General features: G+C 35.1%; 4 protein-coding genes across 4 annotated transcripts; 3 read left to right on the top strand and 1 right to left on the bottom strand.

Annotated features, from left to right (window-relative positions):
• Positions 1 to 663: 663 nt before the first annotated feature.
• LOC149729253 (dynein regulatory complex protein 8-like) lies at positions 664 to 3,098 on the top strand. Its single transcript, XM_089886359.1, has 4 exons — positions 664 to 870; positions 1,346 to 1,477; positions 1,950 to 2,055; positions 2,873 to 3,098. Exons 1-4 carry the CDS (start codon positions 846 to 848, stop codon positions 3,096 to 3,098), a joined length of 489 nt encoding a protein of 162 aa, XP_089742485.1. The 5' UTR covers positions 664 to 845.
• Positions 3,099 to 3,174: 76 nt separating this feature from the next.
• Positions 3,175 to 12,867, bottom strand: LOC149729252 (equilibrative nucleoside transporter 1-like). Its single transcript, XM_089886349.1, has 15 exons — positions 12,702 to 12,867; positions 12,387 to 12,520; positions 11,253 to 11,361; positions 9,757 to 9,838; positions 8,941 to 9,146; positions 8,175 to 8,253; positions 7,668 to 7,820; positions 6,961 to 7,009; positions 6,569 to 6,666; positions 6,106 to 6,157; positions 5,799 to 5,914; positions 5,375 to 5,516; positions 4,762 to 4,847; positions 4,139 to 4,338; positions 3,175 to 3,835 (listed from the first exon to the last, which is right to left on the bottom strand). Exons 2-15 carry the CDS (start codon positions 12,400 to 12,402, stop codon positions 3,721 to 3,723), a joined length of 1,503 nt encoding a protein of 500 aa, XP_089742475.1. The 5' UTR covers positions 12,403 to 12,520; positions 12,702 to 12,867; the 3' UTR covers positions 3,175 to 3,720.
• Positions 12,868 to 13,228: 361 nt separating this feature from the next.
• LOC149729251 (M-phase phosphoprotein 6-like) lies at positions 13,229 to 14,617 on the top strand. The gene has a single exon (XM_089886358.1). The coding sequence runs from the start codon at positions 13,610 to 13,612 to the stop codon at positions 14,105 to 14,107; it is 498 nt and encodes a 165-aa protein (XP_089742484.1). The 5' UTR covers positions 13,229 to 13,609; the 3' UTR covers positions 14,108 to 14,617.
• Positions 14,618 to 14,757: 140 nt separating this feature from the next.
• Positions 14,758 to 20,234, top strand: LOC149729250 (arylsulfatase-like). The gene is made up of 8 exons (XM_089886348.1): positions 14,758 to 15,454; positions 16,355 to 16,504; positions 16,825 to 16,937; positions 17,219 to 17,438; positions 17,793 to 17,957; positions 18,233 to 18,367; positions 18,672 to 18,811; positions 19,586 to 20,234. Exons 1-8 carry the CDS (start codon positions 15,220 to 15,222, stop codon positions 19,931 to 19,933), a joined length of 1,506 nt encoding a protein of 501 aa, XP_089742474.1. The 5' UTR covers positions 14,758 to 15,219; the 3' UTR covers positions 19,934 to 20,234.
• Positions 20,235 to 20,633: the final 399 nt, after the last annotated feature.

Below are 20,633 nucleotides of genomic sequence, written 5' to 3'. Positions count from 1 at the left end.
TAGATTTCTGATAAAAATGCATTGTGTCTGCGCATGCGCGGTAGCCGTTGGGAACCAGATTTCTGGGGAACCAGATTTCCGCGACACCGGAGTCGGGTTTAAATATGCCTTCTTAAAGCAAGTTTATACATACACATAAATACGCAGTAAATTTGCTAAAATTCAATTTGTTTTTCGGGGCAGGAGCGGAGTCGGAGTCAAAAGTTTCGGAGTCGGATGGGAGCAGGAGTCCAAAATTCCTGACACCTCCATTAGCTAGGTCGCTTACCATGGTGGTTCGCAACAGAGCGCGTACGAAGTATTTTGACCACAGCTCGTATATGAACATTTTTATACGGTTATATACGAATTTCTTGTTATAACAGTTGCTGTAACCCATACCCTTAAAAATATCGGTGTTTATACGACTCTGCTGTAACTGCTTCAAAGTTAGCAGAGCCTGTAACAAGTTGAAATCATTTTATCGTAAGCTTACATAAAGGTGTGTGAAGTAGTTTCGGTAGTTTGATCACCGAAGTAGTTTGGCGGCAATGTTTGTCAATTACTTAATGTTTAATTGGTTTCCTTAAATTAGTGTTAATTTTGAAATTGAGAAACATGCGAGTTAATTTTGTTAAAATAACGAGACGATTATTTCATTTTATAAGATTTCAATGAGGGTTGCTATAACAACCAACCGGTGATTCCCCGAAGCTACGAACAAGTTTGTTTTGAATTTTTTAAATTTATTACAATTGCTCAAACTATTAAATTGTAATAAAACCTTAAAGTTTTAATATTAGTAAGGTTTGAAAATCGGTTCGATTTTATAACTGTTTGTGTTTTTTTACGAGAAAGAATTTAAAATGGGCGAAGAAAAAGAATCTGCAGGTAATGACCTAATTGATCGTTCAAAATCATATTAAGATGGTTTTTGACTTCTATTTTTGATAATTAATAATTTAAAGGTATGTTCAATATGCTGCAAATGGTAATTTTACCATTTCTCAGCGGGAACATAAACTAAAAGTATTTGGTTTGCAGTTTATCTTACAAGTTGACGTGTTGTGTTGTAAAGTCTATTGTACGGTAAGGCCTTATACACAGTAAGGTATACATTGACACAGTTGGCCTATATATTCAAATTTGTTTAAAAATTTAAAAACCTCTTCCACCCAACACTTATACATTCAATGATATTTAGGAATTCCTTGCTTTCTTACAACAAGCACCTTAAACAATATGCCAGGGAAGTCATCGTAAATTATAATACCTAGCACACTAGCTTAAAAAAAGTAATTTTAATTTGATCTAGCACAAGATTCAGTTGTCTTTAAATATCTAAGTCATTTAATTTCTTCACCAGAGTCGATGCTGGCAGAAATTGAGAAGAAAATAACCGACTCGTTTGATATTTTTGATCATGAGTCGAATAAAACAGTTGATGTAAGAGAGATAGGAACCATTGTGAGGTCATTGGGCTGTTGTCCATCGGAAGGTAAACATATACATTAGTCCTAATAGATGTATTTTACTATCCTGGCAGGGTGGGCAACGACAGTCGGTATAACATAGGTAAAATGAATTTCCTATCCTTATATTATAAATTGCTGTAACATAGGGAAGTTTGCTCATAGGTCATTTGTAATCAATACTGCTGTATTAAACTATAAAAGGTAATGCCAATTCGCACTTAATATTTAGGACAAAATGCCGGCCAAAAAAACAAACTTTCTAATGTGGCACAGGAGTAAGCTGTTTGTTCAAATATAATATAAAGGTTATTTTTTCTCCAGGACACGGTTAAAGAGGTCATAACACAGGTGTATTTCACTACCGTTTGGTTTTGTTGTTTTAAGCTCTGATCTTGTCGTACAGCCGACAATATTGGTATAATATAATTAATATTTTTAATCTAAAGAACCCAATATATATTATAACATAGAAACTTACATTATATTCGCTACAAGGTGAACTGCATGACATGTTGGCTGAAATAGAGGAAGAAGAACCAACAGGTTACATCAGGTTTGATAAATTTCTTCCAATGATGACGCATATACTGATGGAACGAAGGTATCTATGATTGGAAAGAATTTGAGGGTTTATTACTTTGGTCCATTACCGGCACGGCGCTGTGGTATAGTGGGTGTATGTGTCCTTGGGCAAGACACTTAACGGCAATTGCTCCAACTCAGTGGTCACTAATGGGTTGCCCAAATTATCAGCCATACATAAAAAAAAAATTCAAAAAAAAATAATCACCCACAAAGTAACATACATCGTAACTCGTAAGGTGGCACAAGGTGTTAAACCCATGTAAAAAAGACTGTCATTTTCAGGCCACGCCAGGATAAAGTAAGTTACATTCATTTATTTAAAGGCATTATTAGGAACAAATGATTTTATTTGTATGGTGTGAAGATTTAGTTATTTAGAACAAAGTAGAAAGTTAAAATAAATCTGGAGTGTTAGAAAGATGGTATTTCATGTTGAATCTTTCCCCACCTTTAAACTAAAACATTTGAATCGAATGAATCCCTCATTATATTCAATACATCACGTTGTTGCAATGCTCCAATAAAGCCACTGCTACTGGTTAGATGCTTGCACTGCAACTGAAATATATTGATTGATTGAAACTTATTCATCCTCGCATGGCAACAACAATAGTTATAATACAGGGGTTCTGTTTGATACATGCCTGCTTACGAATTATCATGTATGTAACCTATTTATCTACGAAAGGGGAAAACGACAGTTGTTATGTAACACAGGTGTTCTGTTTAATACACCTGGTGCCAGTTACAAGTTAACAAATATGTAACCTTAGACTACAATATTGCATTCATGTTACTACACCCACCACTAAACCAACCACCCTCTTACATAGATACAAACCAGCACCCGAGGACCAACTTCTCAAAGCATTCGAGGTCCTTGATACCGAGAGGAAAGGATTTTTATCTCAGGAGGAACTCACCAAGTACATGGTGGAGGAGGGGGAACCTTTTACGCAAGAAGAACTCGATGAATTTCTATCGGCAGCCGTGGATCCTGACAGGGGGGTCGTCCTTTTTAAAGATTATGTTTCTGTGATGGCAGTTGAAGATTCATAACCAATCGCTCTCTTGTTTTTACTTCACAGATATCATATATTTTCTTGTTTCAATTGTTGCCCAGTTATCATTACTGTTACGTTATAATCTAGATTTTATTCTTGGAAAAACAAAAAAAAATTAAAACGGGATGACTATTACAAGTGTACATTTCATGTTAAAGGGAACAATTAAAGCATACAAATTCAACACAAAATAAACAACATTTGTTACAATATACAAACATACACCAATAGCTCTTTATGGTCAAGCAATAATACTTGTAGCAAATAAGTATTAAAACGGTAAACATTAAAACGATGCATCATTCACTCTTAGAATCTTATTAAAAGCAGTCTGGTAAAAGCAGTTTAACAGTGAAAAACTTGCTCTTTTAAAATATACACAAAATATACAAGTTACAATGTCAGTACAACGAGTTTGGAACAGTTTGTAACTTAAGCGGAGCAGCTAAAAGTGATCAGCACATGCGAGGTTTTAGTTTTTCAATAGTAAAGCAGTAGTTGTAAAATTTTGAGTTAAATTTGAGGTTTCTAAAAGTAATTTCAGTGACTATTGCTGACTATTGCATAACAGAGTACGATTTTGAAGTACTACACCACTTATGACATCACAATATTGATTATGTTATAATCATCTTAAGAACAAATGAAAAGCCAGCACCCGACGCCAAACCGAGGCAAAGTGAGAAAGCTAACATTGAACCAGCGGTGCCTGCATTTTCCGAGGTGACCAATCTATAAAATGTTGGTTTATTTATAAGGTTGGGTATAACCTTGAATTGGTTGCACCACTTTTCACCGGTGTTTATATAGGGTTTTTGTATTTGACCAACACTTCAGTTTTGTATTTTTGACAGATGGTTATACAAATTATCAATAAATATTAAAATTGCTCCGTTTAAACAAGAGACTGGTGATGCTGGTATCTGAATCAATTTATATATCTTTAGTTACACCATTAGTTAGATTTATTTTGTTTGTCACCTATTTAGTAGCACTCGGTGTCTATAAATGTTAGATTACAAACACTCCACTTACTTAGGCCCATACTGCATGCATAATGTGCTCAGGTGTCCGTTGGAAAGACCAAATAAAACCATAAAAACAATATAATACGCGTCGTTGGTAAAAATGACGGGAGCATTTCTTGGTTGCATGTTACATAATGCAAATAATGCTGGGAAAACCCCTCTTATGAGAACAGAAATAAGAAGTGCTATTCTGCTCTTTTCAGATGGCTGTGAAAAAAAGCGTTTTATTTAAAAATAATCAAATGAAAACATAAAGTTAAAAAAAAACTTTAATTAATACAGTAAAGTCATATTCATACCAGCTCTCTAATTAAGGATGAGTTTTAAACATCATCGTTTTATGTAATAAATCTAAACCTGTGGTTCTCAAACTATATTGTACTAGAAAGACATCATTTTAAGCAGGAAAATTATTTTTAACCTCAACAACTAATGGTTTGTATAACTTTATATATGATATGTAATGAATACTCATGGTAGGTAGTAGTTATATACAATATAATACACAAGTAGTATACAGCTTGGTTAATAATTATATCAGTCTTACCAGTACTATAGGCTACTCAAAAAAGTTCTAAAAATTAACAACAAGTGAAATATAAATATAATATAAACCCCCTTGTTACTTACAATGTGAATATATCCAGCAATTGACCTCCCAAGCCAATCGGTCAAGTTGAACATCAAGAAACAACAAACTGGAGTGAAATAAACATCTGGAACCAACAATATTGATATAAGTTAGTTATTTAGATGTGGTCGTGTAGTTTAACATGCGTGGTCTTGTAACTGAAGTCATATGTCACATAACATTTCCTATATTTATCTCTACTTTGTTTAACATGGGTTTAATCATAAAACATGGAATTCGTTGTCAGTTAAATATAAATAATACAGTCCATGTATTAACATGACATAGTTGTCTTTATTTTTAAATGTATCGGTTCAATAACTAAACCATGTTCAGTTATGTCAGAAGTTAAATAAGAATAAAAAATAGAATAAGTGTATACATATATATATATACATTAATACATATATGGGCAATGGACTGTAATGTTTGATTTTAACTTGTTTTTGGAGAACGTTTAAGGAGATTTAAAAATCTCTCAAAATTTAAATTTCAATTGGAGGTTTTATTTATTCAAAAAGTAAATTCAAACCGACCAGTCACAGCCTTAGTTGAATTCAAACCAACCAATCACAGCCTTGGTTGAATTCAAACCAACCAATGACAACCCACCATTCCAGAGATGTCCCGTTGACATTGACTTAATGTTAACAGTTATAGCAGGGAAGCAAGCCAGGGTGACGAAGAATGTGAAGAAAACACAGAAGCAATGTAACCAAATCTTCTTGAAGATAATCCACATGGGCGGGACTGGCTGTGGACGTTAAATTAAATATTTAATTTTGAATGCTAACTCTGTTGTAAAACAATACAAAATATTGGAACTCTAACTTTGCAAAAGTAATTGCAACTCTAGCCAACATCACAGGCCCCATAGAGAGCATTGACCTGGAACCTACCCGGGAAATTATTTTGACCAACACTTCAGTATTTTGAACAGGTAGTTTTATAAAACGTTAACTCAATAAAGTCACATAACATGCTCCCTTATTCTATGTTTGATCACATCACAAACACCCATTATGACATCACATACCTTCACAGTTGTTCCATTGTGAGACAAAGGTTTATCTTCGTCGGATTCCACACACACATTCGCCCTCGTGTGGTCGGGTTTGTTCTCGTTGATCACAAGCGCTTTCTGGCTTCGATCTGGTGAAACATGGACATCTCATAAAAACATAGACACCCTATACATTGAAAAGTAGACATCATATAAACTGAAACGTCCGCGTATAGACATAGATATTATACATGACCTAATATAGCAAGTTGTAATACATAGATATCATATAAACTGCAAGTCAGGTATAAAACAAATCCACAAACTTTACAATTCTTACTTTTTGTAGAATTTCTTCTAAATGTTTTTCCTCGGTGGTAACGATAAAATTTCTATAAAATATTGAGGCGTTTATATTTCAATGCGATGTTACCAATATCATGCAGCACATAATATTAAACATAGCTCTTACGAAAAAACACGTTAATTCTAACCATTGTTTCATCTGCCATACAGCAAGACATAACACAACATACTGAACATGTAAAACTAAATAAAACAGGAAAACATTTTTTTAACAGAAGAGTTATTTCTAATATAAAGCAAGTTAGGATCTGGTGCTACAAAAACGTAACAGACAATTTCAAGTCCAACCAAATTATGGACTGTTACATTTTCATAGCACAAGATCCTTACTGTATTTCATTACACAAGAATCGTTCAACTCTATGAGGACTAAATCAAAATCAAATTTGTGGAATTCATTTAAGTTACAAAGCAGGTTATGATTATTATTAACTCACATTCTTTGCAAGTATGATGTAACAAAGCAACGTCAGTGACAACACAATGACAGCTGTGAGGAAAAAAGCGAACGCGCTGCTGGTGGGTCCTGTACTGACTGTGGAATATGATGTCTATGTTTCAATACTTGTATTTATTGTAAATAAGAAGGTTCTTTATCTCTTCAAAAATCAGATTAATCAAAACAACAAAAATAGGAAATTAGCAGCAAAACGATAGTCTTAAAAAAACATTTTACTTAAGCCTAAGTGTCAAACAAAAGCATGGCTGGAAGATAATGTTATTAATACTGTTTTATGTATCACTACTTTCCATTTCTAATTTAATAGATGTTTTGTTCAAACAGGTCAATATTTTTGGTACTTTTTACAAAATAAAAACAGCAACTTACAAGATAAAGTAGCAATCATTGCAAGAGCAGCAAATACTCCTCCCATGCCCTGTAATACAAGGATGGTAAGATGGGTTGATATATTGAACATCGTGAGGTTTTTACACCTGAGACCTGGGATGTAGGTCCATTACCCCAACACCCAGGGTGCTACCATCTAGACCCCACTGAGGCAGTTTATAGACACTCAATAATAGAGATTCCATTCTATAAGGGTGGGGTCTTTAGTGAGGCACACCTGAGACCTGGGATGTAGGTCCATTACCCCAACACCCAGGGTGCTACCATCTAGACTCCACTGAGGCAGTTTATAAACATTCAATAATAGAGATTCCATTCTATAAGGGTGGGGTCTTCAGTGAGACTTACCTGAGACCTGGGATGTAGGCCATTACCCCAACACCCAGGGTGCTACCATCTATAACCCACTGGTGTAGTTTATAGACACTTAACAACAGAGATTCCATTCTATATGGATAAGACACAAACAACTGAGACCTGGGATGTAGGTTTGTTACCCAAATATGTATAAATACCTTACCGTGATTGTTTAAATTCATCCCATAATAAAGAGCCTAATGCAAGAAATGTATGTCTATGTATTCAGTGTGACATATATGAAAGTAACGAGAGTTAAGATATAAGTATATTTGGCCCAATTGATATCTACACCCAGACACCATCATATACATTGAAACTGCCCTTACCTGGCCAGCCATAACAGCCTGTGTATATCTTGGTGGTAACGAAGCAGCCATACCGAACACAGATGATTGACAGATGGCGGAACAACAGTTCACGATGACAACAATCAGCATTGTGAGGCCAAAGAATAATTGTTGCCACGAACTTGTGTCAATCTGTTCAACAATTTAACGATTATTGTGAGGGAATTAATCGTATGAAACATAGAGATCATATAAATTAGGTGAAAAAGTATTTTCTGGTAAGTTTCAAAGAGAAAATAAGTTCATTTGATTTCTATGACACAATTGTCTTCATTTTCAAACATTTAAAAACCATCTTTATTTGAGTTTTGTTTGTTTCATAAATATATAATACATGGGCTGTTATGTTCGTTCTGAAAGCAAATAAACATAATTGTTTATGTCATCCGTATCACAGATAAGATGGGCTCTCGTTATACAGGTTCAGGATTGGCTTATGTTGAATGTGGTAAAGTTTTATAACCTCATAAAAGCTATAAAAGTTACCTTAACAAACACAACAGTGACCACGAAACACAAGTTCATTATAAGCAGTGAAGTGACCATCCGTGTCTTTTCGCTTATTCTGAAATCAAAGTACACATTATGACATCATAGGTAATAAACTAGAATAATAATCTGATATATAATTGATTAATTGTTACATCATAAAACCACTACAACCACACAATGATGTCATTCATATTCATTGGAATATGATGATGTGAAAAACGTTACTACCATATTTGGTTTCATGTACAATGTAGATAAACTTATAACAACTTTATACTGTGTGGGTTCCATAAGATCTTGTAATAATTATTTAACTATTTGTGCAGTTTGAGCACATGTATGTAATGAGTGGCGGGCGACCACAGTGGTTATAACACGGGTGTTCTGTTTCATACAAACAGATTTAATATAAAACTCTGGTACAAAGATCCAATGCTGCATTTGTTTTAAAAGTTGGATTCACTCAGTGACATGTAACCTTAGTTAGGCCTTACTAACATCAAGCAGATGCCACTAATGTTACTTTAATAGAAAATATGCAATAAGATATACTTTGGTTTGTTCGCTTGCATAACACCTAGCAGCAGGGTGAACACCGCTAGTCGCTAACATTATGCATATGCTATAATACCACAAATATGTGTTAATATACCTTGTATTTATTACCATATATCTCTGTAACATTACACAAATGCTAATAGCAGGGAAAAAGGTGACAACCCTAACAGTAAGAACAGTAACTATGACATCACATTCATACCTTTGTTGAAGTACTGTGTTAAGAAGTTGGAAGACAACATTGGGTAGCATGGCGCAAAGTGCGAGCGCGTTTTGAAACAGGAGTTGTAGACTGTTGTAATCAGCAGTGCTTCCAGGTGGTGAAGCTGTAGTGTTGCCAGATGTAAAGTTTTGTGGAATAGAAGTGGAGTTTGTGCTGTTCTTGTCTTGAAGTTTAAACATCCAATACTGAAGATAAATAAACATATTGTGACTTTTATACTCTAATGAAGGTTTAGGGATTTTTAAAGACTGCATGTTAAACGACTATCATTTGGATCTCCATTTTTATTCTTGTGTATAATTTTTAATCTTCGCTTCCATAAATAAAGAAACAAAAGTTGTATTATGTGAGTATGTATTAAGGATTCCTTAGTAAGGAGTGGATTATCCTCGATAACTTGTGGCAAATAACTTTAGCAACTCTATATGGGAGGACATGGGGTTTAAGCCAGATTTGCCAAACACCAAGATTGCTTATCTACGTCTGGTTGTAACATTCCTACCATGCCACCAACCCGCCAGTGTGTTTATAAATTCCATCAATTTGAACATATAGTAGGGTGGGGGAAGACACCTTTAGCACATAATATGCAAACATTCTGGTCAAGTTTTAATGAATTAACAACGGTCTATGGGAGTCCCGTTATAATTCTTTGAATGTTTTTTGTTTACTACCAAATGGGACGAGAAAATAGAATAGAAAGTGTCCCATTTTCCCCTATCCTACTATATGTTCATAATTGCACAACCATACAATGCTATTAGTGGTGAAACTTTATCCCAAACATAAATTCACCTCGTTGGCTGTGATGAAGAAATTCCATGGAAGCAGTGTTCCCAGACCAATCATATAAAAGAAGAAATAAACCGCATTTAATCTGGAAACACAAGAATATGGAACTTTATTTTCAAAACAAAAGGTTGAACAAAGGAGTTATTCTGGATTGTTGTGAAAAGCAATTGTTACCAAACTTTTATCAAGTTATATATGAGAGGCACTTAGAAAAGAAAAAACTTTAACTCCACACTTTATAAGATCGAATTACAGTGGTGCAATTTTAGAAGTTGTTTGTGGGTTTTCTGTTTTATTCACTTTGTGCCTGTTTACAAGTTACAACGTATGTTACTTTGTGGGTGATTACTTCTTTCTGTATATGGCTGACAATTTATACAACCCATTAAAATGTAACTTATTTTATCTTGGCATAGCGGGCAATGATAGCTGTTATAACACGGTATTCTTTATCATACAGCTCTTGCCTACTTTTACGTTACCACCAATGTAACTTTTGATAATGATGCTATGTTTAAAATAAATTATATTCTTTCTTTTATAACAAGAGTTACATATTGCAATACATTTAAAGACCTTATGTACGCTTACGCTGACCTAAATTTACATATTATATATGCTATGGCTGTACATTTTCCCATTTTTTGCTTATGGCTGTGCATTTTCCCATTTTTCGCTTAACCGTTAAGTTTTGTATTCCCAATAAAAGCGTCTTGTTTATCGCTTTTGTGAATTTAAGGCCAACTTTTTGATGTACGTATAGACTATGCTTGCAATACACGCGCAAACGTTCTTTACGTCAAAGTAATGCTTTCTTATTCGTATTGAAACCTGATTTAAAGCATCGGCAGGCTAAATAATGAATGTGTGAATTGCAATTATGACGCAAATTATCAACGTGTGAATTGCTATTAAGTCGTAATTTATTGACAGGCTAAACAATCACTATTGTGATGCAATAAACCCACATGTGAATGCCTGCTATTTCGTAATAAACATGCGGCTTGGTTGAGGAAAACATTGAAGTTGTTTTGAAAACATTGAAGTTGTTTATCATGCTAATGTTACACACTAGTTGCCCTGCCATATTAACAATCGAGATTGTTGACGTAATCGCCATGTATGGCACGATCAAAACCACAGCGTTGCTGCGCACTCTGTCTTATCGCGAAGCACCGGTCAACGAACGCGGACACGCGCCTTTCGTGTAAATAAGACAGATATTGATATACGTGTATGCGTTATGACTTCATAATTCAGTTAAGGATTTGAACTTTCCATTAGCGGTTAACAGAATAGGTTTGGTTAACCGCTAACTTTTCCACAGCCCTAGTATATACAGTTACAACAGTTGCTTACCATAAAATATACCATATATAAACAATTTTATAAAATAGATGTTATATGTGTAGATACTTTTAAATAGACTTACATGATTATTAATAGATATACTAATCAATGACGAAAATATTAATTCAAAAACTTTAAATAGAAATCACCTATCGACGGGTTGTGGCATTTCTATGGATTCCTGGTTGCTGACGGGATTGGTTGAGCTGTTCGGCGAATCAGAAGCCAGCAAGTTACGACTCTCTAAAAAATCTGGATCTGAGAAAAAAAATTATTAAAAATCGAAGTTTACGCTGATAATGTCAATGCATGGCAGACCAAACATTAGATCTGAGAAATTACGAATATTCTTTTATGCCTGATAACCCCAGGTGGCAACAGCACAAATTTAAAAATTCTGTCTAAACGTGTATAAAAAATCCACTTGTATTAGAACTGTTTAAGATTCTTAAAGTAGTTTTTGTAAAGTTATAAACTTTCTTCCATTTTCTTGGAAAATTGACAACTGACTTCTCTAAGACTGCTAAACACTATGCAGTATAAGATGTGTTAAATATTCCTTTGTTACCTAATAATCATATATCTTTCATAATTTTATCAATGATTACGAAACCCTGAGCCACACATTGCTGACTATACACCACGTGTTAACAGTTGCCCAACACCACGTTATACTCACTTTACGACTTCCCAAATATTCCTAAATTAGAAATAAAGAGGTTACGCAAATAACTTGTATGCCAGCCATACAAAGGAGGGAAATCAATAGCCGTGCTTGGAAATCTTATCCAGCAAAGATTTCAGCAGCTTAACGCATCTACTGCGTGGTCTTTATGACGTAAATCATTTGCTTAATCCACTACTTTGTGCAATATGTTTGCGCAATGTGGGAGTGTAAAGTCTGAAATCTGAACTCAGATTACATTTCGTGAACTTTCTAGTAATTGTTTTGAACCGTAATTCACTAATTGTAATTAATGTTGAATTTTGGACACTCAATTAAATTACTTTAAAACAAAATTATGAATTGTTGGATAAAGAAATGCAGCAATAAAGTAAAATATAAAATCAGTAAATATATATATACACAAATTATGATTACAATTATACAGACAGAAAAAGCACAAAAAGCAAACAAAACATGCAATGAATTTAATAAAATCTGCAAACTTTTTAACATAAAACCTTATTGTGCAACTTATTTACTTAGTTTCATATTCACCCCTATACCACACACACTGTTACGGAGCAAACAAAATCTGCCGATCAGCAAACACACTTACCGCGCTCGTTGTTCATTCTTCAGCAGTTTTTTTTGCCACTCCTAATATAAACAAAACAATTCCTTCGTCTGATAACTTCCGGCGTCGGCGCAACACAAGCCCGCACGCATGTAGTACCAATTCTTGTATTGTGCCTGAATTGAAACGTTTAAATAAGTTTCACAAAGAATATATATTTAATCGTATTTCAACAAAGTGTCGATTTGCTGCTAATACTTTTCTCTTCCTTGTTTTTATTAATTTAATCTTCGCTACAGTACTCCAAAAGAGAAAAACGAAATTTACGTTATTTAAAACAACAGTGCTTTTACGAACCTCTAATAATTGTGAATTTAGGCACATTTGCTTCAACCGTAGCTGTTGTCTTGCAAGTATTAATAATAACAAACAAATTAGAAAGTCAACACAATGTCCTTGGGGGGTTATAGCGGTTTCTTCGCTTTCGCGATGTCAACAAGTATCTAAAGTGACGTCATAAAAGAACAACAGCTGATTATGTTCAATCGAGCGTGGCGGAAACCATAGAGATGTTAAAGCTCCCACACGTGCGAAGTGTTTTGAGGTCTTGAGTGCTTTTATAACCCGGATATATACGAACTTCACGAAACAGAACATGGTTTATAAAGTTAAAAGCAGTTACAGTTGTTCGTTTGTTTAACATAGAAAGCTATAATTACGTTTTTACTTTATCTAATTTTTTTCACCAAAAAGTAGGCTACCTGTGTTATGCTGTTACATGCTATTATTATTTTTCTGGGATTGCAAAAAGACGAGTAATAAAATACAACAGATCTTTTGAGTAAGAACTGACATGTTTAAATTACACATCTAAACTAACTAACAAGTGTCCTCTTTATTATCTAGGGTATTCTTGTTAAAGGTATAGGTGGAGTCAAAGTTTTGTGCACAAGGTGTGTGCTTTGTATTTGTAAAGGCAGATTGAAAGCTTTTCTATATTTGGAATATATTACAGCTGTGAACAATACAACATTTATATAAGAGTAAGACATAGAGGGATTGCACAAAAGATTCCAATTTGGTCTTAACTTGAGATATATTTCATTAAAAGATCGTAAAACAAGACCTAGAACAGATTACCAAATCATTCATTCAAGACTTACATCTGTATTGAAAATATAAAAGGACCACACACACACATTTTGGGATATATTACAACACGCAAATTACATATTCCGTAATCTAAGGAGCACGCGAGTGAGTCCATGATGACGCAAGAAAAGAAGGAAGGATCAAAGTTGTCTCTCAACCTCCGGAAGATGAAGTTCATGCAGAGATGCCTAGGGGAGGAGGCGAAGCGGGAACTCGAGGAAAGTGAGAACCGAGGAGTTACCAGCGAGCATTGGGAGCTTGATTTACCCAACATTGAAGCCAAACCTTGCAAGTATTTGATACTAGACAGTTATAACTTATGCGATAACTTTAGATATGGGAGACTCTCATACGGTGGGTATAATAAAGTGATTGAGAAGTTAATGGAAGAATTTACGAAGAAAGATGTAGAAGTTGAAAGTGATGTTTCAATCTCTGACGAAGAAATGACGGAAAGATTTAACTCTCTTGTAGGAAATGTCGCAAAAAGATTTACGAAAACGAAACCCGGAAATAAAAAATCTCGAAAGTTAGAAGACAATGTTACAAATGTTAAGAAAAAAGTTCCAAAACTTGATAATAAAGGATTTATGAAACCAGAACTGGATTAATAGTTTAGTTTTAAGTTATTTTATTAAATGTGCCATTAACACTCAATATTAAAGTTGTAATTTAATTTCTGGGAGGAAAAATATCTTCTATTATTATTTTTTTGGATTCTGTTTTTGGCGAAAATGTTTGGTAATATCCAATATCTGTTACCAACTGTAAATAAACTTGTTGTTCAAATTAAAAAGCTCAAATTTTCCAGGATATTATTCACAATTTGCTTGACAATGCTTTAGCATTTAAGTAGGGTTGATATTATTACGTGGCGCAAAAGTATGCAAATATTGTCGTGCACCAAATCTGGTTCAATCATATCATATTCACAAGAACTCCATAATAATAATAGAATCCTATTTAACAAAATTGTTTTGTACAACAGTAAACATGAACCTCAAATTTTCACAGCTGGTTTCAATACAAAACGGGAAGTTGTATTACTTCCGAGCTTCCTGTTTATCATGTAACAAATGACAACGTGTTCTATAATACACCATTACACTAAAATTCTTTAACGATGTGTTGGTAGTTGAAGTATTTTTTAGTCGTTTTTCATGTAGAGAAAGTGGTTGGCCTGGGGTTTATGAACTTTTCTTATGTTTATTAAATGCAAAGATAACAATGACAGCTAGGGTATGATGCCTAAAATGAATCTTTCCAACTAGGTATAACATTTAAAGTAAATCTTCTGGCTCATTTATTTCGTATACTAACGTCTTATACTTGAACAGGTCGTTAAAATGTTTGTGTGCATTAATAGGATGAATGTAATTTATTTAACCTTTTGCGGTGGGTCTACAGCAATAGTTATAACACAGGTGTTATGTTTGTCCTAGTTACACAATGTTATTTACATGTTGGCAAACTTTAAATGTAAATTTACTCACCAATTTAAAAACATTGAAACATAAAAGACACTTAAAAATGGATTGACTTTTAATCAAGATAAATGCAACTTCAACGGCTTATTTATAACTTTCAGAGATAATTCTGCAGAGTAAAATATAAACTGTTTAATAAAATATTAGTTATTGTAATCAAAATAATGAAAAAAAATTTGTATTAAAAAGGTTGTTAGGAAAATGAATTAAACTCTGTTAAAACGATAACATTGAAAATGCTTAAGTTTTCACTATGGTTGCTTTTAATTATCCTTGCCAACCAAGTTTTATCAAGACCAAACTTTGTCCTTATCTTTGCTGATGATGTGGGGTATGGGGACTTTCAGTCTTATGGGCATCCCACACAAGAGAGGGGACCAATTGATGATCTTGCAGCTGAAGGAATGAGGTTTACTCAATGGTACTCAGCTGCATCACTCTGCACACCAAGCAGGGCTGCTCTTTTGACAGGTTTGTTAAAGATGGGTGTTGTAAAGTTTGGAGTCAAGAATAAAATGTAATGTTGGCAACTTGGCATAAGATAGCCATGACTACATGAAATCCCATTCTACAACTTGACAGTGAGCATGAGGTGTATGAATACAACATGTGTGTCTGGTGTATAAGAAGACACCCATGTTATAACTCGACAGTGAGCATGACTCAAATTATAACTCGACAGTGAGTATGAGGTGTATGAATGCACCATGTGTGTCTGGTGTATAAGAAGACACTCGTGTTATAACTCGACAGTGAGCATGAGGTGTGTATGAATTCACCATGTGTCTGGTATATAAGAATGCACCCATGTTATAACTAGACAGTGAGCATGAGATGTGTGAATACACCATGTGTGTCTGGTGTATAAAAAGACACCCATGTTATAACTCGACAGTGAGCATAAGATGTGTGAATGCACCATGTGTGTCTGGTGTATAAAAAGACACCCATGTTATAACTCGACAGTGAGCATAAGATGTGTGAATGCACCATGTGTGTCTGGTGTATAAAAAGACACCCATGTTATAACTCGACAGTGAGCATGAGGTGTGTTTGAATTCACCATATGTCTGGTATATAAGAAGACACCCATGTTATAACTTGACAGTGAGCATTAGGTGTATGAATACACCATGTGTGTCTGGTGTATAAGAAAACACTCATGTTATACCTCGACAGTGAGCACGAGGTGTGTGAATACATCATGTGTGTCTGGTGAATAAGAAGACACCCATGTTATAACTCGACAGTGAGCACGAGGTGTGTGAATACACCATGTGTGTCTGGTGTATAAGAATGCACCCATAATATAACAGTTAGTATGAGGTGTGGGAATCTGATACAAGCAACCATACCAACCACAAACTATAGGCAGGTTACCAATACATAGTGGGATGGTTGGTCCCACTCGCGTACTGCACCAAAACGACGCTGGTGGTTTGCCCAAAAATGAAACCACCCTTGCTGAAGCTTTGAAAGAGCTTGGTTACAAGACAGGAATGGTTGGTAAATGGCATCTGGGTAGGTACCAAGATTTGCATAAAAAGATTTGTATCACACCTAAACATATTCTTTACCATAGTTGTCTTAGTCAGTATATTTACCTCATGGTAAATTGAAAAGTTATTTTGTTCTTAAAAGGGTGTAGTGACCATGCTTCACAAGCATTTAGTAATTTTACCCATTAATGTATTATATTGTGTCCTTTTGGTAATATGCATTATTCCTGAAGTAAAAGTTATGTTATGAATGTTTTCACCCTTTAACATCTTCACCCTTTAACAATTTTTCAATACTGAGCCCGGTAAAGAACTGATAGACTTATAAAACTTTGTTGCAAGGTATAAATGAATTGAAACAGAACGATGGAAGACATTTACCAAAACATCATGGGTTTGATTTTGTTGGGACAAATCTTCCGTTCACATTTCACTTGTTCTGTTCGCCAAGCGAGGTAGGTAGGTTTTATATCAAGGTATGTAATTAAAGTTGGCAGCAGTTGTTATAACATGGCTGTTCTGTTTCTTAAACTCATTATAAATCTTCAGTGACTAACACCAAAATTGTAAAAATTCCAGCAAAACACATTTCTGTTTTTCTTGGAGGCACACTTGCAAAACTATGTCTGATTGAGCTCCTCTGGAAGTATATTTTCATCCTATTTGTTAAAGTCTTATTCACATTGTAGTTACAACTAATATGCTCCTTAACCCTAACCAACAATATGTTCCCAAGTATCCAGTTGATAAGATGAAGATCAAATGCTTCCTTTCCAACAAAGATGAAATCATAGAGCAACCGATCATACCAGAGAAGTTGACGGACAAAATTGTGGAGGGGGCGAAACAATTTATTACAGAGAACCAGAAGAATCCATTTTTTCTGTATTTGTCGCTGCCCCAAACTCATGTTGCTATGTTTTGCAAGGAAGAGTTCTGCAACAAATCAATGAGAGGTAAGATGTGCTTTAAGTGTCTGTTAATGTAAACAGTTTAACCAGTGCTATATTCAGTGGCAAAGGGTTCTGGGTACAAAACATGTTGCTGCCACCTTGTGGGCAAATGTGTCCTCCGCCAGGAGACTTGGAATGTCAGTTGCTTCAGCCAGTAGTCAATAATGAGTCGTCGAAATTGTCTAAAAGTCAGCAATCTAAAATAGCCATCACCTACAAAGTTACATACATGGTAAAAAAGGCAGCACAAGGTGTATAAAACAAAACTGAGAACACTCATGTTGTAACGACAGTCCATGCAGTGCCATGCAGGAATAAATAAGTTTCATTTTACCAGTATTTACTTAAATTCCACAGGCTCATATGGAGACAATGTTAATGAGATGTCGTGGGCTGTTGGGGAGGTTGTTAACCAACTTAAAGATTTAAATCTTGATCAAAACACCCTCGTTATGTTTCTGTCAGACCACGGGCCAGCTGTTGAGTTCTGTTATACTGGAGGCAGCACTGGGGGGTTAAAAGGTAAAGGTTTCCACCATGGTCGATGTATATGGACCTAATGTCCACAAATACTTACCATGTTTGGCTACCATTGTGGGTATGGGCGTGTCCTTGCAAGACACTTAACCGTAATTTCTCCAACCCAGTGTTTAATAATGAGTGGTTACTAATGAGTGTAGAAAAAAATCTGCAATACAAACAAATAACCCACCTAAGTTACATACGTGGTAACTTGTAAGCGGACAGCGACTGTTGTTGCTGTAAAACATGGTGATCAAGGACTTTTAATGTTACAGGAGGAAAAGCATCTTCATGGGATGGAGGGATCAAAGTACCAGCTGTTGCTTGGTGGCCTGGAACGATACAACCAGGTGTTAAAACACAAGTTGTAAGCACCATGGACATTTTTCCAACATTTCTTCAACTAGCAGGTAACTGTCTTGTGTTTCAATGGTTGTCATTTGATGCCATTTTCCTTTCCTTCACTTTTAGAACTAATTTCTTTGTAACGTAACTAATTGAATCTTTGTAATTGAAGAAAAGAATAAAAGTAACAATTTGTTATGTTATATGACAAATATAACTCTGAGTGTGGGTATTGCTTATATGCTAAATCTAAAGTATAGTTGATATAAATATATGCTAACTATATTCTATATAGGTGAGGTCATATGATGTAGTGTAGCAGATAATTAGGGATATTATATGATGTTACTAGACTATGACATCACACAGGTAATGAAGGAAACAATGGAAACCTCGATGGAATGTCAATCTCCGATCTTCTTCTAAGTAACCATGACAACGAGGTTCATGAAATTCTTTTCCACTATTGTTCTGATCGGTTGATGGCTGTGAGGTATGGGAGATACAAGGTGAGGACATTAAATGGGTGAAACTTATTTATCCTTGAGATTACAACAGTTATAACACAGGTGTTCTGTTCCATACACCTCGTGCCCGCTTACAAGTTACCATGTATGTAACTTTGTGGCTTATATTACATAACTTACTTTGTAGGCAAATTGTTATGCTACTGCAATGGACAACAATTTATAAGCTATTATTAAGTGAACTTATTTGCATCAGTGGTGTATTGGAAGCAGCACTCACAGTGGTAAGGCAATCACATGGTCATTATAAACAATCCAAATTGACAGTCAACAAGGAAAAAACAAAAAGTCAAAAACCCACCAAGTTACATATGTGGTAACCCCAAGTCCGGCGTCGTGGCGTAGTGGTTAGCGCGCCTGCCTCTAACCCAGAGGTAATGGGTTCAAGGCTCGTCGCTGCTACCATTGTGGGCGTATGTGTCCTTGAGCAAGACACTTAACGGCAATTGCTCCAACCCAGTGGTCACTAATGGGTTGTCCAAATTATCAGCCATACATAAAAATGAAAAAAATCCAAAAAAAAAATAATCACCCACAAAAAACATACTTGGTAACTCGTAAGCTGGCGCGAGGTGCACACCCGTGTTATAACGACTGTCGTTTTCCGGCCACGCGAGGATAAAGTAAGTTACATTCATTCATTCATTCAACCCCTAAGACCTAAGTGGTCAAGGTGTATGAAACAGAACACCCGTGTTATAACCACTGTCAGTGCCCTGCCACAAGTGAAACAATTCTCCATAACTTTTAATACAGATTCATTTCCACACGCAACACCTCCATGTGTTCAACTCAAACTGCATTGATGGCAAAGCTCTTGAAAACATCGTGGATTACTTTGATTGCTACGCCAATACAACAACACACAATCCACCTCTGATATTCGATATTAACACTGATCCTGAGGAACTCTTCCCCCTTGAAGCTACACCACGTGCCCACATCATAGAAGAGGTTGAAAAACAGGTGGCTAAGCATCAGAAGACAATCAAGCCTGTAGCATCACAGTTGGGCCGGCATGGAAAAGATCTACAGCCATGTTGCAACCCCCCTTCTTGTGTTTGCAATTATCCCAATCCTGATAAGAGAAAAACTGAGCTGTAACAAATAACAATGTATGTTTGGTAAAAATAACATGCATTGAATTTATTTTTTTCTAACACGATAGGGAAAACTAAACTAATTAAAACAAAGAAACAAAGTTTCTTCAATGAGTTTTTAGTGCATATAATGCTACAGAGTGGATTACACTGTCCTTTTTTATATCCTTAAATGCATTTAAAATGTTGCAATAAGTATATTGTATTGGTTGTCTGTTGAGGAGTTCCATCTCTTAAATGTTTTAAACAATTGATTTGAATAAAAACAAACCTGTGGATTATTTAATACAAGATTTTAAGTTGAATACCTAATGTTACATTGCAACAAAACACAAGTTATAAAACAATATCGTTAACGATCAGGAACAACAAAAGCACGAATTTTGAATTGTGTGGCGCATTTAAGAATATTCAGGAATTAAGGACACTAGTGTAGAATTCCCCGGTATGTTACAGAGAGGTTGGTAGTTAGTGGTGAGAGATGGGAGGAGTAAATTCTTCATTAACACCAGATTTACAACCGTTCCCGTCTTGGGAATAATGGGCCAGTACAGCGCCAGATACTTCAAAATAATTGCCAATCTTTTAACCCACATAATCTGACAATACACATAAACTTGTGGTTTGTTATGTGAGTGCTGTACTACAAGGGACGCCATGTTACCTGGGATTTTATCAAAAGTTTTATCTTTGCTTCATGGCCA

The sequence above is a fragment of the Ciona robusta genome, chromosome 10 (assembly GCF_009617815.1).
Source record: "Ciona robusta chromosome 10, ASM961781v2".
NCBI lineage: Eukaryota > Metazoa > Chordata > Ascidiacea > Phlebobranchia > Cionidae > Ciona > Ciona robusta.
This window is presented reverse-complemented; position numbering and strand designations above follow the sequence as displayed.

Bases quoted from the DNA above. Each gene is read 5' to 3' on its own strand.
- LOC149729253 (XM_089886359.1), top strand. From the start codon at position 846: ATGGGCGAAGAAAAAGAATCTGCAG. The intron at 871-1,345 runs GTAATGACCTAA...TTTCTTCACCAG, and splicing joins CGAAGAAAAAGAATCTGCAG to AGTCGATGCTGGCAGAAATT. The intron at 2,056-2,872 runs GTATCTATGATT...CCTCTTACATAG, and splicing joins CATATACTGATGGAACGAAG to ATACAAACCAGCACCCGAGG.
- LOC149729252 (XM_089886349.1), bottom strand. The intron at 9,839-11,252 runs GTGATTTCTATT...TTGTGTTTCCAG, and splicing joins ATGCCACAACCCGTCGATAG to ATTAAATGCGGTTTATTTCT. The intron at 3,836-4,138 runs GTAAGTGGAGTG...AACATTTTATAG, and splicing joins TGCATGCAGTATGGGCCTAA to ATTGGTCACCTCGGAAAATG.
- LOC149729251 (XM_089886358.1), top strand. From the start codon at position 13,610: ATGATGACGCAAGAAAAGAAGGAAGGATCAAAGTTGTCTCTCAACCTC.
- LOC149729250 (XM_089886348.1), top strand. From the start codon at position 15,220: ATGCTTAAGTTTTCACTATGGTTGCTTTTAATTATCCTTGCCAACCAA. The intron at 15,455-16,354 runs GTTTGTTAAAGA...CACAAACTATAG, and splicing joins CAGGGCTGCTCTTTTGACAG to GCAGGTTACCAATACATAGT. The intron at 17,439-17,792 runs GTAAGATGTGCT...TAAATTCCACAG, and splicing joins CTGCAACAAATCAATGAGAG to GCTCATATGGAGACAATGTT.